Here is a 19128-nt window from a genome sequence, read left to right as displayed (position 1 = left end):
TTTAACCTCTGAGGGACACCGGCTTCCTATCCATGTTTGGTGGGGGGAAAACGAGTAGGGGGACTGTTGTTTTTAAAGGTATTTTTGTCCGCCCAGAACCCCCACATCTCAGATTTCTGTCTTTAGAGGCGGATATCTCTGGATGAAGGGAAAGCAGTGTAGATGATGCTTTTTGAGCCGGTTTTTGTGTTGATAGTTAACCTTTGTAAGTAAAGTAAATATACTGTATGAATCATAGCTCCCCGAGATCCAATGACCAAAGACTAAACTGTTACTGGAGAAATGTAGGGTTGTAAAGGCGAAACTCCAGCAAAGTCCATAGAGACTGAAGCCGTGCGGAGGCACGCTGAGGCTTAGGGAAAGCGGTGCTTTCCCTGGCCTTAGAGCGCGCGCCGTCCGGGGGCGTGTCTGGGGGGTGGGCCAGTGACGTCACAGAGCTGGTTCGCCCTCATTGTGCGAACCGCTCACGTGACCGACCCTGCGCTCCGGCGAGCTCAAAAACTAAAGATTTCTTAAAACACGCGCTTCCGCAGGCGTGCGGAAGCGTGCGCGAGCCCCTGCTAAAGCCGCTGTCATTGCGGCTGCAGGGGCTCAGTGCCGAGCAGCAGCGCGCCTCAGCACGGGTCAGCGCCTAAGTGCTGACCATGCCCGAGGCCTTAGAGTTATTAAGTAACGTCTCAAATGCAAAACCAGCGCGGAAAAATTGCAACCGATTTGTCAAAATAAAACATCCCGTTGATTTTCTGGGTATCCTGTTCTTTTATAAATATGGTGCTGGTTTTTTGGTTTTTTTTTGCATTGGTCATACCCCAATTTTACAGCTGTTAGACTTGGTTTATATCTGTCCAGCGGTGTTTACCAGCGAGAGTCACGGCCTTCAAATGAGTGAGATACCCCTAAAAATGTAAACTTGGCAGAAGCAGAATAATGTAAGCACGTGCCATTCCTTGGGACTTGCAGCAAAGCAGCGCTGCTTTGTGGCAACATGTGACAAAGTGCCCTGTCTGTTGGGGGGAATAATGAACACCCGATCAGAAGTACTCTTGCTGTAAATTAGCTGCAAAGACACCATATACGGATTGAAATGAATAATTCATTTTGATTCTTCTTTACACAGATAAAATGCCAGCAGCGGTATTTTAAAAAATTATTAAAATAATACCTGGATAAAAACAAGGGATATATTTTTGGAAGTGCCTTATGTAGAAAGTGTTACCGTTTTAAAAACAGGCTACTTATTAACCCATTGTTGCCAGGGTTCAGTAGTGTCACATTGCAACAACACGAGAACGCCACCCGTGATCCTTAATTTGTGACAAGCTGCCCCAAACACACAAGGCTTTTATTGTTAAAAAAAAAACACACAACAACAACAACTTTAGAACGACACTAAGAATAGAAAATATTCTATATATTACATATACATTGATTAAATTATCAACAATATGTAGACCAGGGGTGGCCAGCTCACATCCTCAAAGGCTACCAGCGGGCCATGTTTTCAGGATATCCCTGCTTCAGCACAGATAGCTCAATCAGTGGCTCAGTCGAACACTGAGCCACCAGTGCTGAAGTAGGGATATCCTGAAAACCTGGCCTGCTGGTGGCCCTTGAGGACTTGAGCTGGCCACCCCAGATATAGACTTACACGGTCTCTAATTTGTCTTTTCACAGTGCAGCTATTCAACTTCTCCGCTGCCACCATCACATAACGCAGTTAACCCCTGCCAGGAGGGGTTGCAACGCATTGCATTGAATTACAAACGACCCCCCTTTCAGGCACCGCAGAGCAATGCCTTGCAGGCCCCTCCAGCACCGAAGGGGTGAATGTCGGTGACATATCTCCTTGTATCGGCTGTCTTTTTCGCTACAGCAAGTGTGAATGTCTGTCCGCAGATCTGCATGCCAAGCAGGGAGCACTGGGGAAAAGGGACATCATTTCTCAGGGTGGTTGCCTGGGGAAAGAGGGGAGTCTGAATGTGGCAGGGGGTGTTGGTTTGACCTTGTCCCACTACGCTAAAAGACTTTTTGCTGGATAATAAAGAGGCTTTGCAGGGTAATACGGAGATTTCCTTCCTCGCAGACTACACACCCCTACTGCAAAAGAAGATACCCTCTGCTTTGTTCCCTGTGGAGCAGTAACTGCTTAGCAAACGTACATTTCGCCCGTCTTTAAAGCTGGCTTTTCATTTGCAAGGGGTTTGTACGAGGAAGAAAGTTGAACCTGTCTGGTATCCCTTCTCGGGCCCTGTTTGCAGGTCTGATTTCCCCTGCAGTGTATCTCGTTTGCGCTTAATCCTTAGATTTAATGGCCTCGTTGACACCCTATTATTGCAAATGCTGGCGTTTTAAAGGTTGTTTTCTTTGCATGCAAAACAGCTCCCAGCTGCACCAGGAAAGCAGACAGCCATTGGAAGATACTATTTTAACGTGTGTCTTGGAGCCTGAGTCTACAAACACCTTTTAACAGCAACAATTTTGCCTGCAAACCTATGTGACTGGAACTCATATGATGTTAGTAGCTTGTCCCACTGAGCATGTCCTAAAAAAAAAACATGACTTTCCTTGCCTCTAGCTCCTGTGGTTACCATGGTAACCGTTGGACAGCATGGAGCTTCGGTGAGAACTCCATTTTAACCTCCCGGATAATTCCCATTTTAAATGCTTATATCTCCCGAAATAAACAGTGTTGTAAAGTGCAATTAAGAAAAAAATGGCAAATAAAAACAACTGGCGACTGCTGCTTTAACGAGAACAATTAGAACAGTTTGGGAGACCAAGTATATTTAGTTACGGAGACGAATAAACCATTATTTGTTTGAGAGGAATTCCCAGTAGGCAGACATTGTTGCAATATATTTGGTTTTGAAATAATGGCTCGTCACTTGAGTGGAATGAAACTGTTGGTGTACCTGGTACAGTACACATCACACAAGGGTTACAAAGGTCATTCCTCTGCCTCACATAAGTTAGTAGTATACAGAACTGTCACAGAGCGCTGTTATTTGTTTTTATTTTCTGACGAGACTGATTCTTGTCTTTGTGTGATCAAGAAAAGCACTGGACGCTTAAACTAGATACAGTGCATTATAAAGGTCTTCATGAAAAGCTACTTGTTGCCATTACAGAAAAATGTATCGATTTTCTTTTGTCTGGTTCTATTTTATTGGTTATTTTATATTTGATTGTACATTCAATCTTGTAAAGACTTATGTTTCATGCCCCACAATTACATATATAAAAATAAGTGTGTATATATATACACACACACACACACACACACACACATTTTTAAATGTAGGGGTTTGCCAACAGCTTTCTGAGGCCTCCTAAGAGATCTGAGCCTGAAGAGGCGTATCTCTGTCTATGTACAGTAGAGAATCTTTGCATCTAGTTTAGTATAAATGAGGGAAGTAAGATTGTGTCTATGTTTCTATACTCTATGTACTTACCTGCAGCCCCAGCTGGCTGTGTATGAAAGGGCTGCTGGACTATATGTGGGATATAACAGGGCAGCAGAGAGCACCCGAAAGTCTACTCCTGGCCTGGGTGGTAAACTGGACTGAACTAGAGCAGCAACACTAGTCTAACTAATCCCATGTTCGTGCATCACTGTGAACCCTTGTGGGCAAGTGGTGTATTACACCTGAAGAGGTGGGCTGGCCTGGGTGTTAGGGGGGCAAATGTCCCATGGGCTGCTGGGGTTCAACTAATATGGGCTGGTGATCCATCTGACACAGCATTGTGGAAGGGATTGGGACCTAGCAGACATATTGACCCTGCAATATACAGGAGCTGTTCTCTCTCCCTCTCTTGTGTCTCACTCCCAGAAATTGTAACCCACTGGATGGGAAGGAGGAAGTGCGGTGCTACTTCCTGGCTCTCATGCAGGAAATAGAAAGCACCTTTTTCTTTCAGTGCATAACTACAGTATCTCCAGCACATTGCTATTTGTATCTGTGAATGTTGCTTTGCAACTGTGAGTGCCTGGTGCATGATGAGTCTCTGTGTGAATGCCTGGTGCATGATGAGTCTCTGTGTGAGTGCCTGGTGCATGATGAGTCTCTGTGTGAGTGCCTGATGCATGATGAGTCTCTGTGTGAGTGCCTGATCCATGCTGAGTCTATGTGTGAGTGCCTGATACATGCTGAGTCTATGTGTGAGTGCCTGATGCATGCTGAGTCTATGTGTGAGTGCCTGATGCATGCTGAGTCTCTGTGTGAGTGCCTGGTGCATGATGAGTCTCTGTGTGAGTGCCTGATGCATGCTGAGTCTCTGTGTGAGTGCCTGATGCATGCTGAGTCCCTGTGTGAGTGCCTGATGCAAGCTGAGTCTCTGTGCGAGTGCCTGATGCCTGCTGAGTCTATGTGTGAGTGCCTGATGCATCCTGAGTCTCTGTGTGAGTGCCTGATGCATGCTGGGTCTGTGTGAGTGAGTGATGCATGCAGAGTTTCTGTGTGAGTGCCCAATGCATGCTGAGTCTCTGTGTGAGTGCCTGATGCATGCTGAGTCTCTGTGTGAGTGCCTGATGCATGCTGAGTCTCTGTGTGAGTGCCTGATGCATGCTGAGTCTCTGTGTGAGTGCCTGATGCATGCTGAGTCTCTGTGTGAGTGCCTGATGCAAGTTGAGTCTATGTGAGTGCCTGATGAGTCTATTTGTGAGTGCCTGATGAGTCTATGTGTGAGTGCCTGATGCAGAGTGAGTGAACACCTCTGGCTGTTGAGTGAGTGTCTGATTACTGGGTCAATGTGAAGGTGAGTGTCTCACTTATGCTGGTTGGGTTTGAGTGTGAGTCTGACTGAAGCTGGGTGATTGTATATGTGTTTGATTAAGTGAGTTACTCTCTAGGTCAGTGTCTGATTCTAGGTAAACTGTGAGTGTGATACTGAGTGAACACAGGATGTGACTGAATTAGTGTCTGTGATTGAAGCTGGAAATACATGTGACATGTCATAAGTGAGGCAACATAAAGTAGGCCGCAGGCACGCGTCTCATCCGTACAATGTAAAGTAAGGTACCGGTGCTCATGGAGATGGGGAGAAACCTGCAATACCCACAGTACCAGCAATACCCGCAATACCCGCAGTACCAGCAATACCCGCAGTACCAGCAATACCCGCAGTACCAGCAATACCCACACGGAACACGGAGAAGGAAGAAAGTATCCAGGCACGCAGACTTGATAATAACAATTGTTTGTTCTTGTATAGCGCTGCTAGTTTTACGTAGTGCTTTACAGAGACATTTTGCAGGCACAGTCCCTGCCCCGCAGAGCTTACACTCTATGGATTTTTATTTTTTGGTGCCTGAGGCACAGGGAGATAAAGTGACTTGCCCAAGGTCACAAGGAGCCGACACCGGGAATTGAACCAGGCTCCCCTGCTTCAAACTCAGTGTCTTTACTCACTGAGCAGCTCCTCCCAACGTTGCGACTGCCACGCAGCCTTTGTCACCTGATTATTAAGTCTGTGTGCCTGGATACTTTATTCCTTCTCCATGTCATGAGTGAGATCCACTTTAGAAAATAAACAGTGGCCTGTGAATGGGTTTTTATGTGACCGTGTAGGCAATTAATTGTGACTAACCGTATAAGAAACCGTGTATACGAATGTACTCCAAAATAGACAAAGCCAGACCTGTGTAAAATGTGGGCATGTAACTTATAGGGTTGTGGAGCTCCCCAGCAGAACTGAAGGCAGCACAGCAGTAAAATAATGTACACATTCGTGGCCTAAGTGAGAGCAGGGGGGATACAGAGGCGCGCTTACGCTCAGGTAGGGTTTTATAGTAAGTATGGAAGGTGAACAAGGCACATATTATGACGTGTATACTGTATGACAGGCATGGCCAACTGCAGTCTTCATGCACCGCCAACAGGTCAGGTTTTAAGTATATCCCTGCTTCAGCACAGGTGGTTTAGTCAAAATGGCTTACCTACTGATTGAGTCACCTGTGCTGAAGAAGGGATTTCCTTAATACCTGACCTGCCGTGGGTTCCTGAGGACTGGAGTTAGGAGCCACAATGATAAAGGAATGCCTTTTTCCGGCATATAATTTAAAGCAGCATTTCATTAAAAATCATGTGTTTTAAAATCTTTGTCATATGTGTAGTATTAAATAATGCTGCATATATATATTTTTTTACATCCCCCCTCTCCTCTTTATGCCCTTTTGAATGATTTTCACTGTATCAAGCTTCCTTGGGTTGCTGTAGTAACCATTTAGGAAGCCACTGCACTTCCTCTTTTGAAATGGGCGGCCATATTGTGCGCCCTGGGAAGCAGAATCTTCGCCGATCGATCACAGAGAGAACAGACCGATCGTCAGCTTAGATAATTGCGTTGCTGTAAATGTAAGGAACAGCTGCATTTATAAAAACACGGGTGTGCGGAACGGGCGAGAGGAAATGCTGGTCTGGGTGCTGTTGGTGACCAGAATACGTGGGCGTATTATGGGGCTGCATGCATCGCTTAATGTACACGTTTGAAAGAAGAGAATTGCTGATTCAGTTGCACCATCGCTCTCTCTAATGTAAAGGTATCTTTAAAGTCAAGATGTATCTCATCCTGGTAAAGCACACTTCAAACTTATACAGTACACGTTTCACTTGGCTTGGGATGTGCATTGGACAGAATTAAACAAAGGTTAATGTTCCAACAACCCTTGATGTTCTATAGGGGCCTTTAATGCATTTCTAAGCAATAGGTTGCTGGCATATCTGGAACCAAAAGGTAGGCGTAATTAATTGTTGCATGTTTACATTGGTATGAAGATGACAATTTGGCAACGATTTATTGAAATACTATAGAAACTCTACCTATTGTAAAATGTGCAGGACAAAACGTGCAGATGTAGCAGAGGTTATTGCCCGCGCTGGCGTGTTATTGTGGGATATTCTGTGATATTCTGCATTATCACTGCCATTAAATGCAATGGAACCTCTGTGATATTCTGCGTTATCACTGCCATTAAATGCAATGGAACCTCTGATATTCTGCGTTATCACTGCCATTAAATGCAATGGAACCTCTGATATTCTGCGTTATCACTGCCATTAAATGCAATGAAACCTCTGATATTCTGCGTTATCACTGCCATTAAATGCAATGGAACCTCTGATATTCTGCGTTATCACTGCCATTAAATGCAATGGAACCTCTGATATTCTGCGTTATCACTGCCATTAAATGCAATGAAACCTCTGTGATATTCTGCGTTATCACTGCCATTAAATGCAATGGAACCTCTGTGATATTCTGCATTATCACTGCCATTAAATGCAATGGAACCTGTGATATTCTGCATTGTAACACGAATGTTGTGTTATCATCGGGAGCAATGATGTCTGCCATACCTGTACAACGTATGATAGGGGCATTAGATTCTTCAACGTGCAGAGAGTGCACAGCGGCACACAGGACCGGAAATTCCAGTGCGCAATAAACCTGCGATGAACAATGGCTGCCGCGCTGCGCTGCCTCTGGGCATATCAAAGGAAGGAACGCTATAATATAGGGAATAGGAATTTAAGATCCACAAAAATAAAGATTGTGCCAGATAGGGTGACCAGGGAGGGATTTGTACAGCACTGGAAGACGTCCCTATTTGACAAGGACAGGAGACCATAAGAGAGGGTGGCACAGTCAGACTGGGAAAGGGGGTGCCTTGGGAAAGGGGGTGCACAGTGCCGACAGATGCAACTAACCAACAATGATCGTCCTGAAGGACGACGCACTGTCCGAAAACTCCTCGTGCAGGGAGAGGGAGAGACGAGGGAGGGTTTGTCAGGGAGGAAGGGGAGTGGGGAAAAGGAACATTCAACATACTCAAGGGGAATTCCCCGAGACGAAGGCGTGAGGGAAACACCATGATGGTGATGGAGAGATACGCCAGGGCAAGGGTAAGGCAACATTGTCAATTAGATGCTATGTACAAACCAGGCTTGGGGAGTGCGTGGCAGAGGACGGGCCTAGCTTCTGTTTTCCCAGCCAGTGGAGAGGACTGAAAAATGCCTGATATCGGAAGGCAAAGATCAGTTGTGATGAATAATTCAGCCTGCTGCAGCAGGGAGGCAGACTAAAAGCCTGGACTGGAATTGTTACTCCCCCACGTGGCAATCGCAGGCTGTATCCTTCCAGTTGCAAGAAAGATACAGGTAGTCCTCGCTATCCAACGTTTCACTTTACAACGAATGGCGTATCCAACGCAACCCGGTGTGACATTTTTCGACGCCTGAATGCGTTACCCAACGCTCACCGCCACTGATTAACATGGGACTCACTTTACAACGGTTTCACTATCCAACGCTACTTCCAGAGCCGATTCCGTTGGATAACCGAGGACCGCCTGTACATTGTAAGAAAGGATGTGCAAAACGCTGGTTTTGTCTTTTTAGTGGTTCAAACAAATAGGGCATAGAAGCCCTCTCCGTTTCTCCCAGCACTGCCACGGGTCTTCCACATTGAATGAGGATCACATGCAGGAGCCGAAAATGAGATAACCCTCCACTGAACGCGTGTGAATAATAGCGCTGGTTTATTGAAGGGCCTACGTTTCGGTCCCACTTTGGGCCTTTATCGAGATTAAGGTTCAAACTAGGACCAAAACGTTTATACAGTACTTCAGTAACTACGCGCTATTACTCACGCGAGTTCAGCGCTGACTCATGTTCTGTTCCTTTCTTTTTAATGCTTTAAATGATTACGCATGTTAAAAGCACAAATGGTGAGTTGCTGTTTTTTTTTAACCCTTTGTGACCAGTAAGGTCTGCAAAACATTTTTATTTTTAATGCTATAGTGTTAAATAAAGCAAAGTGCTGGTATTGAACCACTTAACTACCCATTATCACCACATTTGAGCTATTTGTACTGTGTAACTGCTGAAGCACTGTATATACTCAATGGAGTCAATTCTATATACTTCAAAGCAGCCGTTTTCAGCCACAAAATCCCCATTTTCCAACTAAAAACAGCTGATACAGAATATATAGCATTTACCCGTACGTCTACGACCTCTCTCAAAGGATGCTGATATAAAGACGGGGTCACATTGCCCACGCACACTACGGGTCACCTTTACCTATGCTTTCTTTTCAGGTAACATTATAGGATCTGGAATCTTTATTTCCCCTAAGGGGGTTCTTGAACACACTGGCTCCGTGGGGCTTGCGCTCATTATCTGGGTCCTTGTCGGAGGAGTTTCAGCGCTCGGATCCATGTGTTACGCGGAACTTGGGGTCGCAATCCCTAAATCAGGAGGTGATTATTCATATGTCACTGAGATTTTTGGTGGGTTGGCAGGGTAAGTATTACTGTACATATCTCTTTCCATTTTTGTTAAAGTACATGTGTAAGGATGAGAATATCACTCTGTTAGTAATGAACAACTTAATTATGTCTATAGACTTTCATGCCTCTACACTCCCAACTCCTTATGGGACAAAATCCCAATACATTCATTTGAAATAGTCCCCAAGCGCTTGTTTCGTGTGCCAGGCTGTATTGTGTTTTGCTTTCTATCTCCAGCCTCTAATAGCCAATAAAAATACCCCTTGCGAGCACATTCACATGTCTCAGACAGGTCCACAGCCCTGCCTCTCCCCATTATCTCTTAGCATACACTGCTTACACTGCAGCCAGGGATTCTGGGTAATGGGATACAACTGAGCACTCACAGTGTGTTGCTTCTTATCCATTTTAACATGGACCCCTATAAGCGTATGCCTGCCGCATTACACAGCTTTTTCAGCACGGCCTGGGTTACAGAAGTGCAGAGCCAGTAACCCTACTCACAGACAGCGGTTTCGGCCTTTTGGGTCTCATCAGTGTGAGGCTGGTTATACTGACTTTGCAATGTGAAGTTGGACGCGGCTACAATAATGATAGCCAAAAAACTGAATCAGTGCCCAGTGCTTTTCTAATTTATGTTTAATGGGAAACTTTAAATATGGCAGAGCCTCATTATTTGGGGGTTCAAATTGATATAGAGCAGGAGTGGCCAACTCCAGTCTTCAAGGGCCACCAAATGGTCAGGTTTTAAGGATGTGTCTGCTTCAGCACAGGTGGCTCAATCAAAGTCTGAGCCACTGATTGAGTCACTTGTGTGGAAGAAGAGATATCCTTAAAACCTGACCTGTTGGTGGCCCTTGAGGAGTGGAGCTGCCCCCCCCTCCCCCCCCCCCCCCCCCCGAAATAGAGAATAAATTTTAGACTGGGCTTGGAACTGCATAGTCTAACTCAGCATTGCCATTTAGTGCATATTTATGATTGTGCAGGAGGAGGGATGAGCATGTTATTTTTCAAATATGTATTGTCTAGCGACAGTATCTTTAATCCGATCTAGAGGTTTCACTACCATTTAGTAGCCCTTCAATCCTAAAATAGTAAAATGTACAGATGTAGCTGACATTATTGCAACTGCTGCCGCCCTGCAGTAATATCTGCTTGTATTTGTAAGGGTTTTTTTTAAATTATTATTGTGGGAGTGTAAAAAATAGCTGCTGTTTATTCCAAAGAAGGAATCGGTTTGGAGCCTCTAGACTGATCTGGAGAACAAACGAATCTCTGAATATATCATTTGAACTGCTTTGGTTCCCTGCGGTGTTCCCAAATGTATGCTTTTATTGCACACAGAAATAATTCAACTAGAACTGGATCATTCAGGTGCTTGATTATTTTGTATATTGAAAAAGCACACGTAAAGTGTGGGTATGGTTTGTGTGTCGCTAGCCTTGGTCCTGGAGAAAGACAGCAAACTTGAAAGGCTGTGATGCCCTTTATTAGACTAACATTCAAATGATGCATTGATGTTTTGCCTTTATTTGTGTACACACATCAGTATCTTAATTAAACTCTGACCTGGGCAAAGGAGCCCTCCCCCCCCCCCCTGGGGATTGTAATGCTGTGATTATAGGGTTAAAGAAGTGAGGTCAGTAGTGAGTAGTGATGACACGAGTTAGCACAGCACAGCACATAGAAATACATCCAAACGCTTGTCCTGTGAAGCACTGTGACATGGTGCACAGGCCGCCAATTGTACCCAATGTACTGATGGCCGCATTGTAAAGAATCTGGTCCATTGACTGGTCCATTGTCTTTGAAATGTAAGCAAAGTAACAGACATGAGTGAGAGAGAAACATAAAACAGCGGCAGAAATACACAGCTCTCAAATCATTCAGGAATCTTGTCTTCATCAGAATGGATTTTGCAGAGAGTAGAAAGTCCTAAAACAGGATAAAGTCCTCAATAAAGGGCAACAACTAACTGATTCCAGAGCAGGTGAAAATACAGTAGAAGGAGTTGCTGGTGATAGTCATATATCGATCAGCTCAGCCATAGATTTCTGTTCTGCAGGACAAGGCAGTATAACTCCTGGTGTCCAACCCTGGTGTCGTGTTACCTCCCTATAGCACCTTGGGTTGGGATCTGTGTCTGTAACATTCAATGCCTGCCAGGCATCATATTGTCAGTGTGAAGCACTTTGCGCCCTATTTGGGGCTATTATTACTATGTGTCAGTATTTGAGGTACGGAAGTAAAGAATACAGCATTAAAATGAAGTTAAACGTCCACATTCTGGAAAATGGCAGATCCTGCTGAATAGTTGGAAACCGACAGCATATCTGGGCTTGGATGACATACTGTATGAGTAAAAATATGGAGAATAAAAAAATGTACCAAAATATACTCGTGTTCATCCCTGATAGATTGTAGATAAGCACAATCAATAGAATAATCATCAAAAGTCAAGAAATTGTCCTGTAGGAGCTGGCTCCGGAAGATAGGGGTTTTCCCCGTCTGCGTATATAATAATAATAATAATTGATGTAGTACTATAGTGTGTGTAGCGCTGTACACTGCATTTTACAGACACAATGAGTCCTTGCCCAGAGGTCAGTATTGGGATATGAGTATTGATAGAGAATTGTTATGCCCATTCTTGATACGTTAAGGCTTAAACACACAATACACATGATACTGTGAACCCAAACTCACACTCATTGCTCCATTTACTTATACAACTGTTTATTGTCCTGTGATTACAGTTTTTTGCTGCTCTGGAGTGCAGTACTTATTATGTATCCAACCAGTCTGGCTGTTATTGCACTGACCTTCTCAAACTATGTCCTGCAACCTGTGTTTCCTGACTGCGTCCCTCCCTATAACGCATCCAGGGTCCTCTCCATAGTGTGTTTGTGTGAGTATTGCTGCTGAACAACGGCCTTTGTACTACGTATATATATATATGTATTGGGCGACCGTAATGCGTATCACCACTGCGGTCAGACACCAGTTTACTTGCTTCTGTTGAGTGTCCGGTGGCTTCTCCATGGAAGTAAATAATTAGGCACAGAATTACTCGAGAAGAAGCTTTAATGAGCATTTTTTTCAGCAAGTGCCACAAGGTGGCAGATAGACAAAACAAATGCAGGTTTCTTCATGCCTTGGTAACCGCACCTCGCGTCTATTCAGTTACCTTACTATATAGATTCTAGGCCAAGGGTGGGCAGCTCCAGTCCTAAAGGGCCACCACCAGGTCAGGTTTTCAGGATATACCTGCTTCAGCACAGGGGGCTCAGTCAGCAACTGAGCCACTGATTGAGCCTCCTGTGCTGAAGCAGGGATATTCTGAAAACCTGACCTGTTGGTGGCCCCTCAGGACTGGAGCTGCCCACCCAGTTCTATGGCCACAAATTGGAGCCATACCAATGTGCAACTCCACTTTGTCAAAGCTACAATCCTATCTTTGCTACATACGTCAATATCGTGTGTTCTTAAATAAAACGGAGCCACCATTGCCTATACGTTACCCCCGGAGTCCTTATTCCAGCAGGTCTTCCACATTGTTTGTAATGTATTTCATTTCCAAAAGAAATGTTTTTATATACATGTGAGTTTGGGCCTTAATATGCTGGTTAACATGACAGTGAAAGAGCTGAGTAGCTTTGAGCCAGCCTTCCGTTTTATAAGGGCCCCATGGATGGAAACTGAATGAAATGTTGCTTGTTGCCTTGTGAGTGGTTTCTCATCAGATCATTATTTTTTCTCATTAGCCCATAAACAGAACTGTTAATCCCCTATGTTACACACAGTACCAGCCTCTTCCTTGTGCTCACAGTTTCCTGGCTATTTGAAATGTTTTCTTATGGCTGTTGGATGGTTTTGTATCTGAATGTTGTTTTGCTTTGTGCAGTACTCCTGACCTGGGTGAACAGCTCCAGCGTGAGATGGGCCACCCGCATCCAGGACATATTCACCGCCGGAAAGCTCCTAGCATTGTGCCTCATAATAATAGTGGGGTTCACGCAGATATTTAAAGGTACACATTGTGACATTGTAATAGTGTTTTGAAATGTACAATATTGCTTCATGTTCTGCCTCTATCGCAACCAGGTGTGGAAACATTGGTGGAAAATGCATTAGGGACCGATAGTCCCATTGTTTATATAAATACAAATACACCCCTAGGAATTACAACCCAGATTCACATTGTTTGCTGGAACTTACTGAATTTCCATGAACACAAAAATGTACCAGTGCAAATAACATGTTTAACATTATTTGCTTTTAGCATCACACATATATATAATCAAAAATCTACATCTATATACACACACACACATATACACACACACACACATATACACACACACACAGATACACACACACACACAGATACACACACACACATATATACACACACACACACATATACACACACACACAGATACACACACACACTCTTCTCCTTCACATTCTCCATACTCTTGGTATTCGGAACAAAGCTTTATCCTGGATCTCCTCTTACCTCTCCCATCGTACCTTCAGTGTCTCTTTTGCTAACACCTCCTCCTCCTCTATTGATCTCTCTGTGGGGGTACCCCAGGGCTCTGTCCTGGGACCCCTTCTCTTTTCTCTCTACACACTCTCTCTAGGTGACCTAATCACATCTTTTGGGTTTAAATATCACCTCTATGCTGACGACACACAAATTTACCTTTCAACCCCTGACCTTACACCTGCTATACAGACCAAAGTTTCTGAATGCCTCTCTGGAATATCATCCTGGATGGCCATCCGCCGACTGAAACTTAACATGGCAAAAACAGAGCTCCTTATACTACCTCCCAAACCTGGCCCTACTACATCCTTCCACATTGCTATTGGAAATACGATCATTCACCCAGTAGCCCAAGCACGCTGCCTAGGGGTCACACTTGATTCCTCTCTCTCATTCTCCTCTCATATTCAAAACGTTTCTAAAACTTGTCGCTTTTTCCTCCGCAATATCACAAAGATACGCCCTTTCCTCTGTTACTCAACTGCTAAAACTCTGACTCAGGCCCTCATTCTCTCACGTCTCGATTACTGCAACCTCCTGCTGTCCGGCCTTCCTACCTCTCACCTGTCTCCCCTACAATCTATCCTAAACACTGCTGCCAGAATCACTCTACTCTTTCCTAAATCTGTCTCAGCGTCTCCCCTGCTGAAATCACTCTCCTGGCTTCCGATTAAATCGCGTATCTCACACTCAATTCTACTGCTCACTTTTAAAGCTTTACATTCTTCTGCCCCTCATTACATCTCAGCCCTAATTTCTCGCTATGCACCATCACGACTCTTGCGTTCTTCTCAAGGATGTCTTCTTTCTACCCCCTTTGTATCTAAAGCTCTCTCCCGCCTTAAACCTTTCTCACTTTCTGCCCCACACCTCTGGAATGCTCTTCCCCTCAATACCCGACTAGCCCCCTCGCTATCCACCTTTAAGACCCACCTTAAGACACATCTGCTTAAAGAAGCATATGAGTAGCACTGGATAATCATGGACACATGACACAAAGCTTGGCCTCCTGCAGACGCACTTACTAGTATTCCCTCCTACTGTCTCTGTACGTTCTCCCTACCTACCAATTAGATTGTAAGCTCCTCGGAGCAGGGACTCCTTCCTTAATGTTACTTTTACAGTATGTCTGAAGCACTTATTCCCATGATGTGTTATTTATATTTGCTATTTATATGACATGTATTACTACTGTGAAGCGCTATGTACATTTTATGGCGCTATACAAATAAAGACATACATACATACATACACAGATACACACACACACACACATATACACACACACACACATATACACACACACACACAGATACACACACACACATATACACACACACATACATATATACACACACACACACACATATACACACACATACACAGATACACACACACACACATATACACACACACACACAATGTAACCTCCTTTCCCTATGCTTAAGGGAAACCGCGGTCCATCACGCGCGCTGCTGTACCTGTGAGGCTTACAGGAAGCAAAAGCCTCCGCTCCTGGGGAGCCTGGGATGCTATCTCTCACGGTGCAGCGCCTCCACCTAAGAGGATCCCAGCGTAGGCGGGATTGACTCCTCATAGGAAACAATACTCACTAATAATAATACAACCAATGTATATAACACACTTTACTTATACATAATATAATGAAACCAACATAACAATACACTGCAATACATAACAATAATAATAGTGGTTCCCCCAAAGAACTGAGGGTGCCCTAGGCACCTGTAACCCGATGTCCACAAAGCAGATCCCACTCAAACTGTGTGAGGGGGCAGCACTACCCCCCCCCCTTTGTGAACCGTTGGTGCACTTGTGATACCTGCCTGGGTTCTCCAGTATGCTAGGGGCAGCTTTCGGAATTATGCTGAAGCAGGTCCCACGCAATGGGGCCTCCAACAGCAATCCCCTCTCTTTGTAAGGGTTCAGGCCTCTACGTGGTGCGAGCTCCAATGGGAGTCCCTGAACACTGCAGTCTCTCAAGTAAGGGATGATCCTTGTCGTATAGCAGGCCATGCAATACTCCACTAGAGTGACAGGGCTTTCTGGGGCCCAAGGGGGCAATGTCTGTCCTAGTTCAGGAAGCTGACTGCTCCCCGGACACTACCTTCCTCCTGGCTGACTCCGTCAGGAATGCCATGGTCACCTTGAACCCCGCGGAGGACATCCTGTGTCCTTGGCTCCTCACCTTCCAGCTCCGCCATCAGCAAGATGGCCGCCGCAAGCTTCAAGGCCCTCTAGTGTATTGCTGCGCCATTACCATGATGTCCGCTGCGCTCGCCGACACTGCGCATGCGCGCCCTTTTCCAAAATGGCCGCCCCACAATCTCCCCACTCGCTCGGAGCTCCGCCGACCGGCCAAACATATATACATGCTATAAATACATATATATATTTTATATATCATATGTCTAACTAAGTCATATTTTTGTCCACAGGACACTATGAAGAATTAATACCAAGCAATGCTTTTAATTTTTGGATGACTCCAACAGTAGGACAGTTGGCATTAGCCTTTTTACAGGGTTCCTTTGCATTCAGCGGTTGGAACTTTCTTAATTATGTCACAGAAGAGCTGGTTGATCCCAGAAGGTGAGTATCCATGCATTGACCTTATCACTTGTCATGCTATATTTAAGGTATATAGCATGAATGTGCATGCATAATTCAGCCCAAGGCAGATATACAGTAATTGGTCTTCTGATATGCAATCTCGGCTTTTTAGTTTAACAACTTGAAGCAGCAATTCATGGTTATGGGAAAGTCCATCCAAGCCCATTTAAAAAGAACATGATACTAAATAGTAACAATGAGTATCTACACTACTTGCACCTTCTTCTCAGGAAACAGGATGAGTGCACTTTGTTATGCCTACAATATAGTTACTGTACCTGCATCCGTCTAATCAACAGGTACAACAAGGGAAATAAATATATATATTCTCGCGCTTCTCCGTGTAAGGAGCATGCTGCTGGTGAAAAGATTGGCCATACATATGTGAAAAACAGAAAGTAAATCCCTGCCCTTGGGCACCACTATTAGGGTGAGATTCCACTATTAGGGTGTGATTAATGTATTTAGCCAATCCACCTGTAACTGCGTATTGAGCAGCTTGTGGGAGGTCAGTCCCTCCTTTTCAAGGTATATAATCTCCCAGTAAGGTCCTTGTAAATTCACTTTTCACTTTACTTGCTTACATGTAAGTACCTTCACTCGTATATACCAGTTTTTAACTGCACTAAGTTATATACTGCAAGCTTATGCTTCGTTTATTAACCCCTTCAGGGTATATTTCACAGAACATTTGTATGCATTTAGCATAGGGACCTGCTACTGAGACTTACCTTGACGTTGGTTAGCAGGCTTGGCATTATTTGATCAAAGGATGTAACAAAGTCTCCTTTTGTCTTACAGATTTAATTTTCATTATGTATATTTATTTCCCCATTTATTGATAGCCCAATGGGAGAAGCGCAGGGATTCACTTTCTGTTTTTTCAGAAAATAAATAGTCTTTATCACTAAAGGATTGTTCTTATGCAGTATATGTGTGCAGGGAGTCCGACAATATTATGGGTTGAAATATGATTTAGCAATTGTAATTTTGGGTTGAAGCCCTAGTATTTGTGGCATTTGTTTGTATTGCACCATGACAGCTTTTTAAAGGAACTATTACCAGCGGCTTAAAGCATTTTATGGTCCGGAAAGTGTTACATTGGTTTCCATAATGGTGAAAGGGTGTGCAAAGAAATGCTCATTTGATAAAGCACATAAGGCAGCATTCACAAAGGAGGATTTTACTATTATATTTCTGTGTCACAGTGGAAAAAGATATTTATTTGCCAAGGTTACATTGCCTAAAATGGAGTTAAAACACAATAAGCTTGTCAAGTGTAGAACCGCAGTAATCACGCTGAACCAAATGCAAGTTCTCCAGTGATGCGTAGAACATGAGAGCTTCTGAGACCCCACAAATCTCCTCTTCACATGTCAGCGTCAACCAAAGGCAAAAACGTTGTTACAAAGCCATTTACCTTTTACACAATAAGTATCCCCTTCACTGCTAGAGGGGCCTGCAACCTGTACTCTGAGTACACTTGGGTGAAAGGGAAAACATGACCAGATTCTGTCAACCCCACAAAGTAAGACACAAAAACATTAGGTTTGCCTTGGCCATATCTGAAAATGGCCACACGCCAAGGAGCACAAATTCTTCAGTTATAGGGTGGCCGATTACTTTGGTCAAGCGAGAACATGTTGCGTTGCAGGCTCTGCTTATCATGGTGAAGGTGGTACGTGTATTCTCAAAATGTCTGTAAAACCGTGTTCTGCATTTTCTTATTAGGAATCTACCTCGCGCTATATTCATCTCCATCCCACTGGTGACATTTGTGTACACTTTCACCAACATTGCTTATTTTACTGCCATGTCACCTCAAGAACTTATGTCTTCGAACGCCGTTGCAGTTGTAAGTAAAACACTCCCACCCGAGTCTAAGACCAGATGTTCTTTGCTTTCTGTGCAGTACATTTCAGTGTCTCTATCTTCTGTTGCTTTAGACATTTGGTGAAAAGCTACTGGGATATTTTTCCTGGATCATGCCAGTTTCAGTGGCACTCTCCACATTCGGAGGAATAAATGGATACCTCTTTACCTCATCAAGGTTAGAGGAAGGACAGTAGTCTAATAACGTAGCTCTAGCATGTAACATTTTACACCTCTTCCATATTTTTATATAGTACCTCTACTAAAACTGAATGGTGTTTCTTCCGAATTAAACAGTGCTGTATTGAAATGAGTAATGATACTAACATGAGTACGTAGCAGTACAGATAATATAGCATGTCTTCTTTGATTGCTAAAAACAATTGGGTGATAAAACTGTCTGTATTTTATATAGCGTTGACTAATTTTTTTCGTTATTGCCTTGTTAAGTGCTAACGTATCTTCAAAGCTCAATAATACAGTGTTAAGTGCCATTTCCGTCCGGAAAGGGCATTGCATGAACTATATAACGGTCATTAGTGCTAACAACGCATATCCACAGAGGTCCGCCTAAAGGAGGGGTTACTACCACCCACACCCTGAAATATGGGAGGGAGAGGAGGAGGGGAGGTTAAAGGCGTAAGACGAGCCATGTTATTTGAAGCTAATGCAAGGTGATGCTACTGGAACTTAACTTGATGTAGTAGGAGGGAGAGGGAGAGGGAGTAGGGGGTATAATACCTTTTATTGAACCAAAAACTGGTTGATATGACAAGCTTTC

At 44.1% G+C, this 19128-nt stretch overlaps 1 protein-coding gene across 2 annotated transcripts in view; it reads left to right on the top strand.

The window, feature by feature from the left end:
- Positions 1 to 19128, top strand: part of SLC7A10 (solute carrier family 7 member 10) — a 44129-nt gene that overhangs the window by 15939 nt on the left and 9062 nt on the right. The window contains exons 2-7 of one of the 2 annotated variants that reach the window (XM_075576368.1): positions 9098 to 9302; positions 12046 to 12197; positions 13194 to 13319; positions 16301 to 16454; positions 18207 to 18330; positions 18422 to 18525. In XM_075576368.1, coding sequence (XP_075432483.1) covers positions 9098 to 9302; positions 12046 to 12197; positions 13194 to 13319; positions 16301 to 16454; positions 18207 to 18330; positions 18422 to 18525 — 865 coding nt within the window. The remainder of the gene's footprint in view (positions 1 to 9097; positions 9303 to 12045; positions 12198 to 13193; positions 13320 to 16300; positions 16455 to 18206; positions 18331 to 18421; positions 18526 to 19128) is intronic. The other variant, XM_075576369.1, reaches the window with a different exon arrangement.

The sequence above is a fragment of the Ascaphus truei genome, chromosome 19 (assembly GCF_040206685.1).
Source record: "Ascaphus truei isolate aAscTru1 chromosome 19, aAscTru1.hap1, whole genome shotgun sequence".
In the NCBI taxonomy this organism is placed as follows: Eukaryota; Metazoa; Chordata; class Amphibia; order Anura; family Ascaphidae; genus Ascaphus; species Ascaphus truei.
Note: the sequence above shows the minus strand (reverse complement) of the source record. Positions and strands in the feature narration are given on the sequence as shown.